At 34.7% G+C, this 10766-nt stretch overlaps 1 protein-coding gene across 1 annotated transcript in view; it reads left to right on the forward strand.

Moving 5' to 3' along the window:
- CDC42BPA (CDC42 binding protein kinase alpha (DMPK-like)) overlaps window positions 1-10766 on the forward strand; it is a 245435-nt gene that overhangs the window by 158035 nt on the left and 76634 nt on the right. Inside the window, exons 20-21 of the mRNA XM_012644402.1 lie at window positions 264-355; window positions 2749-2825. Of these exons, the coding sequence (XP_012499856.1) occupies window positions 264-355; window positions 2749-2825 (169 nt within the window). The remainder of the gene's footprint in view (window positions 1-263; window positions 356-2748; window positions 2826-10766) is intronic.

Genomic DNA, 10766 nt, shown 5'->3' on the forward strand with positions numbered 1-10766 from the left:
ACAACTACTCAAGTTTGCTATTATTATAGTACAAAAGCAGCTACAGTCAGTAGTCATAATTGAATGAACCTGGCTGTGTTCTAGTAAAACTATATTTATATACAAGTAGGTGACAGGCTGTATCTGTCCTTCCTGCAGTTGTTTGTAGTCCTCTAATTTAGTATGACTGATGTTTAAACCAAATGAAGTCCAGCTACATACAAGATGGCTCACTAACCACAGTAAAAGTTAATGACATTTTTTCTTTTTTCTTCTTACTTAAGTAAACTAAAAGATTCAGAGAAGAAGAACTTGGAACTACTATCAGAAATCGAACAACTGATAAAGGACACTGAAGAGCTTAGATCTGAAAAGGGTATGGGAATGTGTGTTTGTATCAACTGGGACTTATTGTTCTGTTATGAATACGTCTTATTACATAAGAATCACCTTATTGTGTAGGTGGGAGAATTATCCACATAGCAATTCTGGCATTCATGTATGAATATGTGTGTGTGTGTGTGTGTATCATGCATTCACATACACACATATTTGGTTGACTGGTCTCTGAGTTACGTTGTTTTACTTAATATACATTGTTTAATTTTATAGTAACAGAGAAGTCACTTTATCATAAATTTGACTGTTTTTTCAGTGACATGGACTATTACATGAATGACGTTTTTCTAACTGGAAAAAATTTTCTTATTTTATAATATACTTTATAATATTCTCAAATGTTACGGTATGAGGCAATCACTCTGACAATGGCAACGTGTGTTAACATGTTAACATTCAGAATTTGGTGAGGGTACTTGAACAGGGATTTTTTTTTTTTTTTTAAGCACTTTTTATGTGCATAGAATGTACAAAAATCTTGGAGGGGATTCGCTCCCAGGGTAGTTGAGGAAACTGTATGAAATAACTAAAGATTAATCTAACTCACCATTAATAGAACAATTTGGTAAGGAAGAATTATTTTGACATTTCAGTGTCTTCTTCCAGTTTGATACTTGAATTTCTTACTCTATGGGATTTCTTAGGATTTATTACCATTTTCTTGAAAACTTTACTTGAGCATTTTTCCACTAATGTGAACACTAACTCAGAGTGCTTGATAGCTCTATTACATGAACTTCTTAAACTTTCTTTCCATAATGTGGGTATTAAAAGTGTGAAGATGTAATAAAAATAAATTTAGAATGCTATTTTTTAAATAAAGGGGTATCTTATATGCAGTTATTCAAAATTCATTTTTCTGACAAATGCTATCACTGAATACTGAACTAGTTATTGGGCTTTACATTATTAGGCTTAAGTGCTTTCCTGTCATTTCCCAGCCCTGCTCTGCATCTGCTTGTAAAATTGTGAAGGACAGAGAGAAATCACGTAAAGGACTAACCTGAAAAAAGTTGGTGTTCGATAAATTTTAGTGGATTGAATTTCTTAATGAACAAGCAAAAGAAGGAAACCAGAAAAAGTGAACTCAAATTAGGAGCACAAGCCATCTTGCTAAAATGAAAATCAAGCTAGGTTTTAATTCATAAAGAGTAGATGGGAGATACATTATTTAGTGAGGAGAAGAAAAAGAATACATAAGACAACTTGTGGCCCTAAAGGCAATTTAATAGGGAAGAGACCACTGTAGAGTATGACTTGCACAGCAGGTGACCTTGACTGCATTGTTTTAGAATAGACCTAAACTTGAAAAAAAGAGACTTAAGTTTATCCAATTGCTTTATGAAGGCATGTTAAACATAGCTTTTTTATTTAGGATTTCGAATATTGGAGAATAAAATTTTATTGTATGCTATAATATGCTATACTACTTAAGTAATAGGATATGGCATTTATATTATGAGGGCAAGGATTATTTTTAATGCTTTATTACTGTTACTTCCCCAGTGTTTAAAACAGTATCTGGCACATAGTAGACTCTCAATAAGTGTTGGTTGACTGAATGAATTTCTGAACACATTGCCTTATCTCATAGCTATGTTATATTATGAGCAAATAATAGGAAAAGCACACAAAATCAGTTGATGTCAATTCCTAAGGATATGGAAGTCAAAAATGTGTGATTGGTTGTTTTCTGCTTTTTCCTCCCTAGTATTTATCATCATTTGTATGTTTTAAGAACTATCTTAAAAATTATGCATTTAAAGTTAATACCGTAGCCCAGAGATATGTACGAATTTTTATAAATTCATCCGAGAAAACTGGGGCTTGGATCCTTCATCCTGCCAATAAAACAATTCCTGAAATCAGATTGACAAAGTGTTTTTATAATTAAGTACATTTTTTTATCACTGCATTATTTTCTTATAAAAGATTATTTACATTAGTCAGTGCAAACTTTATGCTGATAAGAGTATTTCAAAACAGAAACCTCGTTTGGTGTTATATTAGCTTGGAAAATCAGACATAAACAGGATTTTTTATGTTCTACTTTTTAAATTCTCTCAAATGTACTAAAAGATTTAATGTGTTTTTTAATGATGTATTATATGGAAAAAGAAAGAAACTCAGTAACTCAAGTACCTCTAGAAGCAAGTATTTCATGCAAAATGATATAATTGAACTATTAAGTGATATTCTGGGAAACACTAGTGTATTTTAGTTTTTTAAATATGTAAAGTTAATAATAGTGATCAGCTTTGAAATACAGTAGTTTGTGAACAGCTTTTAATGGATTCAGACAGGAAAGGCTATCCATGAAAATTAGTTTTAATTGTTGTAGTTTAAAAATAAGTTGCTGCTGTCTTCTAGGTATAGAGCACCAAGACTCACAGCATTCTTTCTTGGCATTTTTGAATACGCCTACCGATGCTCTGGATCAATTTGAAGTAAGTATTAAACTCTTCACATATCCTTTGTGGTCAATTTAAAATTCACTTTGTGATTTAAAATTCTCTTAAAATAAAAGTTTTATTGCATCCCACGTGGGAGACCTAGAATCTTACATAAACAAAAACATGTTAGGAAGGGACTATGTTCTGCATTCTTATGGAGACTATATGTTTGTATTTAACAAAACATCTTCCAAATGTCTAAACATGAGTCATTGTAAGATTTAACAGCAGTTTCATCTTCCCTAAGACACAGTAAGAGCAGAACAATCCCAACTTTTGAAATAATTTTGATATCTTTCTTCTTCTCCAAAGTATAGAGCCACAATAAAAAACAAGAGAAAATGTTGGAGCTCACAGTAGGGTATTGTTGCTGGTTCTCCATCCAAATCAATTCATTTTTTGGGAACGTATACAATAAGGAATGCTTTTTGTTAAAAGTATTACATAGACTATGTTAGGCAGATTCTATGATAATGAAATACTGGTCATTCCTCACTATTTAAATTCTTTGCTGAAAAAAAATCAGTTTCATGTTATAAAGTATACTTTCAGAAAATTTAAGTTGGTGGTTATATCTTTATTCAGCAAATAATAATCATATATCTGTATGCAAGGCGGCACTATTCCAAGGGCTAGAGATACAGAAGCGACCAAAATAGAAAAAGTCCCTCCTTCAGAGAACTTACATTCTAGTGGGAAGACTTAGAAGTAGAGATTCTGTTGCTTACTTTTAGTTGTTAGCTTCTCAAGTGCTTATATTTAATTCGATTATTAATGATTTGTCATGAGCTTCATTGTATTACATTTTAGGCACAGTATATGAATTATATTACATTTCTTTAGGAAAATGAAAAAGAATCACTCTTTAAAAAGTGATTAATGAATCTCTAAGTTTCTTCAAAACAATGACAGTGACTGCTTTTCTCATTTATTTATTTGAATTAATGTCATTTGCCTTTTAATTGTTTTATAAAATTTTGATTTATTATTTGTTCTTATTAAATTGCTTCATCCATATTTTCTGTTTTTTTATTGCTGTATTCGTTAAATAGGATTCCTTTTCTTCTTCTTCATCTTCACTGATTGATTTTTTGGATGACGTAAGTCTTTGATTTTCAAACCAATGCATCCTTCAGTAAAAGAGATCAGTGAATTGATTTGAAGAATTTGCCTAGTAATGCAGTCAGTTTTAGAAATAATCACACTTGAAAATTTACCTGTGGGCCAAAATATGCTTTTTTCTTATCTTAAATATAACGAAGGCTTTATGATTATTAAACATAATAAAGTAAAAATATACTTGAAAAATGCTTTGGCCATCGGAGAATCTCTGATTTCCATTCTTTGCAAGAATTCTAAAGACTGGAATGTTTATTTAATTATTGTCACTATATGTATAAATAATTGCTCATTTTTATTTTTCATGGTGATTTCTATTTTACTTTACCCTTTTCTTTTCAGCACTTTACTGTTTAATTTCATGTTGGTTACAAATAAACCTCTGGCTATATAATCAGAAAACGTGACTTTTTTATTAAATTCTTCATTAACTTTTATTGTAACAATAATAGAGTACAAATCAATTTTTAATGCTGACAGAATTTTTCTTCTAATGTGAAAAGTGATTTTAGCTAACATGTGGTATGTGCACAATAAATTGACTGCATTATCATTTTCTCTCCTGAATTAATTCTACAAATTTAATAATTTAGAAGTTCCTATTAAATGTGTATCATTCATTCTCTTTATGTTACTGCCTGGCATATACATTCCCTCTATTCCATGTTGAATGCCACAGTAATCCTTGTCATAAAGCATTTTGTTGCCCTGTTGAACATTTAGTCTTTGTGGAAATGGGGAATAAAATGGGTTCAAATGCAAATGTTGCACATAGAACTGTTTTTAAAACCAGTGGAAATTCTTTAAATGTTTTATTTTTTATGTTTTGTTAGAATACTTAGAATGTTCAAAAGAGTAGTCAGCATAATTTCCACTAAAGGAACCTCTTGATTTGAATGTTTTAAAATTATTGAACAAAAAAGTGATTTTTAGTGTTTGAATTATTTATATCAAAGTGTATGCACATTTTCATTCTAAATGGAAACTTTTTTATTCCCGAGACAAAAAACTATTCTGGTTAATTCTATGGTGTGATTAAAAGAGAACTTTCCTGACGTACAGTGGTATTGCATGTTATAATCTGCTATTCAGTATATTAAAATACTCAATATAGTATTTCTGTACAGATATCATTTACTTCAGAAAGAACAGGAAGGAAGTTTGAATAAATTATTTTGGTTCTTTCCACTAGAAAACAATTTTCATTTTCTTTCTGACTGACTCTTCTTCTCTCCATCCCCTTTTCTCCCACACAAAAAAAAATCTTTGACTATAAAACTAGGAGCAGTATGTATTTTGGCAAATAAATAAACTCTTCTCAGCAGAAAACCCTACAGGAACGCACACCTCATGCAGGTCTCACAGGCACTCGCTGCTGGCGCCACCTGGCTGTCATGCCTGAGCGCCCAAGTCACAGCTATTTCCCTCTGGGAGTATACTTTCTCATCCTTCACCCACCATTATGCAGCATAAGCTCAAATCAAACATACGACTAAATTTTATAGCAGTACAAAGGAACTCCTACTATAAAGTAAAAAGGAATTGAGTTCACAAAAGCTGCCGAATAATCTTTATGATTCATACTCCAGCTCTTAAAAGGCGTGATCTCCCATTTATTTGCATTCTAAGCTTCCTCCTCCTGATTTATAGGTTAAGCGTATAAGCAGGCTCAAATCCTGCCTGTACCACTTTCTAGGTGTATGATTTGAGGAAGTTATCTAACCTATCTATGCCCTGGTTTGCTCATCTGACAAATAAGAATAATATAATAGAACTAATCTCGTAAGGTTTGAAGCTTTAAAGAAACAATGTATATAATGCCCTCACTAATACTGGTTATTATTTCCTTATTCTTAATAAGCTGGTTCCCTCCCATTCTGTATTCCCTTTAGCTTCCTTTCTTGTCCATCAATTCCATTTCACTTAAATGCTTTCTTCATCACTCAGCCTTCCACCCACCACCAGTATGAACCACTCTGCTTTCTTTCGCAATTGTTAAATCACATAACCATTGGAAAATGATTTTTGTCAGTCGGGTGAAGGCCAGCAGTAAGCTCACATTTTGAAAATATTTTATATTCTTAATTTGTATTTTATGGCAAAACCTGTTTCTCTTTATAGTTTGTAACTGTGACCCCTCCCAGAGTTATCCTCATTTATCTTATCCTCAAAGTTGTAGTGGAATGACGTTTCGAACAGCGGTATTCAATCTTTACCATGCTTGAGTTCAGCATCCAAGGTATTCAAAACTTATAAAACTCAAGTTCTTCTGTAGCTCCCTTTCTGTTAAGCATTTGGATCCTTAAGGGACAAATCAAATCTTGATTGTTCTCTGTGGCAAATCTAGTTGTATTGTGCATGATGCTTGTAATACGTGACAGCCCTCTGTAGTAAGTAGGCGCTAACGCATAGTACACAGGCTTCTGGTTATTGTTTTTTGTTTTCTATCTCATTGCTGTAGAAAAGATTACATTGAAGACCTAAAATTTGAATTGCAGCTAGAACTGTAGGTATAGGAGGGACTAATGCTAGTATTAAGCAAAATTGCAGAAATCAAGTTTCCTTTGGTGTCCACATCCTTGATCATCTCTCTCTGCCCTCAAGAGCCCAGTTCTCACTGTGCCCTCCTATTTGTCAGAGATTTACCATCCCTGCCCATCCTCTTTAAAATTAGCTTTTGGTGTTCTCCTTCTACTTTTAGCTACCCACACAGGCCTGTTAAAACCATAATTCCTTCACTTGAAACAGTACACATAACACTCTTCCACCCTTAATTTTTCCTCAGCATGTTTTGCCTGTTAATTCAAAATTCACATGACTGCTGGGATTTTGGCAGTACAGGAAGATATTTAGATCAGGATGCTTTCATTTTAAGTCACACTGTTCAGTCAATCCTCTGTGTGTAAGAGTAGCTTTGACAGAAGAGGAGGAGTGCATGTAATACCAGACACTTCCTTCCCCCTTGGAAAATGAGAGGAGGCAATCAGGCAGAGCAGAGTATTTTTTCAACACACTCTGCTTCTGTAAGGATGTAGGCATTTGGGCTTATCTACATGTGGAATCATAGACTTTTAAAGGAGAAAAGTACCTTAGAAAATATTTCGTTCAGTGATTTTCACCATTATTTATCACTGCACTCTCCTCTTAGTAAGAATGAATAGATTACTCTCTGATTAATAAGAGTGACTTTTTAGGGTTCTCAGTCTTTGGGAGAATAGGGAAATGTGGTGATAAATGGTTATGCATAGCATTCTTTAGGACAGATAAAGAAGAGTTTGAGTTAATTTTATAAGAAATTGAGACCACTTTGATAAGTGGTCTCTTGGGTTAGGCACTCTCATATGAGGTATTAAGAAAGCAGTAAAACAGATACCAAGATCCCCTTCTGCTGTGGAAATTACTTCTTCTTCTACTCTCATCTTTTCCCTTAACCCCACATATCCAATCCTGGACTGTCCATGATTAGCCCATATTAGGCCCAGCCTCATCCTCTAGGTAACAAACTGGGTGAGGGGCAAACGGAGCTCAGCAGCTTGGATTTTCCCATTTCTCTCCCTGATCTGTTCCCTCGATCCCAGTGGACCAGATCCAGAGACTGTCACCCCAAGCTTACAGCAACTTCCTACTCCGTTCAGGTCATTTTTTTCTTTTCAGTTGAGTCAAAAAACGCTTGGCTTGACTGTATTAAAGGTAATACTAATTGTAGTCATATATTTCTCCCATATAAGTCAATGAGCTATTTGCTCTTTATATTTGATAAACATATTGTCATATATGAAATATATGCAAGGTAAGTTTTGAGTTTTATTAAGTTACAATTCTACACTCTGTTCATTTAGTCCCAGTTCACAAAAATAGAAATTGCCACTTGCCTGGCAAATGGGAATGTATTCAACTTGCTTTTTGTTAAGTTGTCTTACTCTGGTATTCTGAGGAAGGAGTAAATCAAGGAATTAAAGCTCTGGAATATAAAGGAATAGAGATAGTATCTGTAGCCTGACTCATCTTCCTAATACTGTTTTCCTTTCCTGTATTCTGACATATAAGAGAAGAAAGTAGTCTGAGAGTATTGGCAGGCTGAGTTCTAGACTTGGTTTTAACCTTGTATAAAATCATACTAAGATGTTCCAAAATATTTAATTAATTTGTCATGGTTCCTAGCTTCTTTCATTCATCTGTTGATTTTAACATTGTTTTCTCACCCAGCTTCTTTTACATTCTATCATAAGCAATCCCAGAAATCTGAGGCTCGGCAGCATAATTTTATCTATACTTGGGCAAGGTTAATCATGTGTGAGAATAGGTAGAAGACAGAAATTTAAAACACACATTGTAAAGATTTTTAATCCTTTGACTAAAATCAGGCCCACCTTCTTCTGAGAAATTATGGCATTCTTGAAATTTCCTCCCTCAATTCTCATTTTAAAACTCCCATCCACTTATTCAGTATAACCCTACTTGAAGATCTTGTATTTCAGACAGTTATCATATGCAGTCCTTCTCCAATTTAGGCAATACATTATATTATATATAATCTTGTGATGTCATACTGGATCACTGACTGACAACACTGGAAAAGCAATTTTTGTTTGAAAGAGCATTACTCTAGATAGGAAAGGAATAGTAAGAGGAGGCTCAGCATTAAATGGATTAGGGTTGGAGGCAGCCCAGGATGAGACCGCTCAAGGAGAATAACCACTTACCACACCCCGATTGTTTTTCAGTTCACCATGACAACACAAGACTCGTGAGCTGTCGATCAGGGAGTCTTTCTGGCCTTCTTCCAAGTAAAGAAGCCGCTCTTTATAATAGCGACATTCAGATTCCCCAGTCTTGATGTTGATTTCTGCCACGATTCCCTGAATGATGTTTATCTATGGGAGCAAAGAGAAAATAAGTATGGGGGAAAGTAAGCAAACCCATCCACACCAACGAGTCTTAGGGGCTCCGCCTAGGAGGTCACACAGACACACTCTTGGATTTAATTCTGAGATTGTTATCTAAGCTGCTACTTTGGGAAGGGGGAAAAAATAAATAAATGTTTTTAGTATACTGTACCTAGCCATCTGTACACATACACATATATACATGTACATATATTTAGTTGTATACATATACATCTATTTGTATGTAAAACTAATGTTGATGCATAATTTTACCTGATGGGAAGAGACACAAGGTACAGTCTTTGATGTGCATGACTCGACTATTGCACCCCATGCTGCACATTTCTTAAATCATGCTCACAATGTTGAAAATGTAGGAACATAAAGAATTTGGGCAAGGACAGAAAACAAAGCAGAATGCAAGAGTCCAGAAAAGGGATCGTCTTTGGGGATTTGTAAGCTAGTTTCAAGGTCTCTCTACATGTACTCAATCTAATGTACAAACAATATTTGCAAATCAGGTGTGAACAAATGGGCTGCTTATCTTTTTAGTGACAAAACATAAATGTTTCATAAAAAACAGAAAAAAGAATGGGAAGAAAAGACACGAGGAGTAATGATGGGGCAGTTTGTATTATATACACTCACGCCCATGTCTATGGCACATGTGAGTAAGTCAGGGTAGAAGACGAAGAAGCAATGGTGAATGCAACATCGTCAACACAAAAAATAAGAGTACTGCACTGAGACGTGATCACTGGGTATTTATTCCGACGTGCTGTTATCCTATCACATGGACAATGTGTTTAAATGTTAGAAGATATTAATAGCAGAAAACAAAGGAATGAGAAATTAGTTGAGCAAAACTCAATGACACCAATCAAAGGCAAAATAATGACTTCCTCAGCAGGCTCCTCTGTCCCCTAACAGTCCCATCTTTCTTGTGGTGGTAATTGAAAAGAACTTAACAGATGGAAAATATTGGTATGATCTCTTCTTGGTCACATTTACTTAATAGAAAAACTAATCTCTGTGAACAGCAAGGTTCTAAAAGAGGCCCTTACTCAGTCAAAAGCTACCATGCCTTGCAATGTCTTAAAATGGTAATAAACTCTCTCTAGGATTAAGTGATTATTTTTCATATGCTAGTAAAACGATACCATCTGCCCAAAGCAACTTGGTAAAAACTATTACCCAGTTATAACAACTTTTGAACTTCCACACAAGTTTGAAAGAAGATCTTACAGCCTTACAGCTCTGAGCTGAAGTCTGGTAACTGTATCCTATGGATAGATGCATAATTTGTACATTTTGTAGCTATTAAGAGTTTCATGCTGGGTGGGGTGGCTCATGCCTGTAATCCTAGCCCTCTGGGAGGCCAAGGTGGGAGGATCGTTTAAGCTCAGGAGCTCCAGATCAGCCTGAGAGCAATAGCAAGATCAAGACCCTGTCTCTACAAAAAATAGAAAAATTAGCAGGTGTGGTGGAGCAAACCTGTAGTCCCAGCTACTTGGACTGGGAGGCTGAGGCAGGAGGATCACTTGAGCCCAGGAGTTTGAGGTTGCAGTGAGCTACGATGACGCCACTGCACTCTAGCTGGGGTGACAGAGTAAGACTCCTGTCTCAAAAAAAAAAAAAAAAAAAAAAAAAAGAGTTTCAAGGATCACTTATTTATTCTTTGTTTCCCAAATTTTGGTGGTGGCATTACTTTGATGGAAAAAAACTCACATTATTTTTTAAAAATACAGGCTCTTTAGTGTCATAAAAGAAGTTTTCGGGGGCTGGGTGCAGTGGCTCATGCCTGTAATCCTAGCACTCTGTGAGGCCGAGGCAGGTAGATCATTTGAGCTCAGGAGTTTGAGACCAGCCTGAGCAAGAGCGAAAACCCGTCTCTACTAAAAATAGAAAGAAATTAGCTGGACAACTAAAA

Source organism: Propithecus coquereli, unplaced genomic scaffold (genome assembly GCF_000956105.1).
Source record: "Propithecus coquereli isolate 6110/MARCELLA unplaced genomic scaffold, Pcoq_1.0 Scaffold210, whole genome shotgun sequence".
Lineage (NCBI taxonomy): Eukaryota > Metazoa > Chordata > Mammalia > Primates > Indriidae > Propithecus > Propithecus coquereli.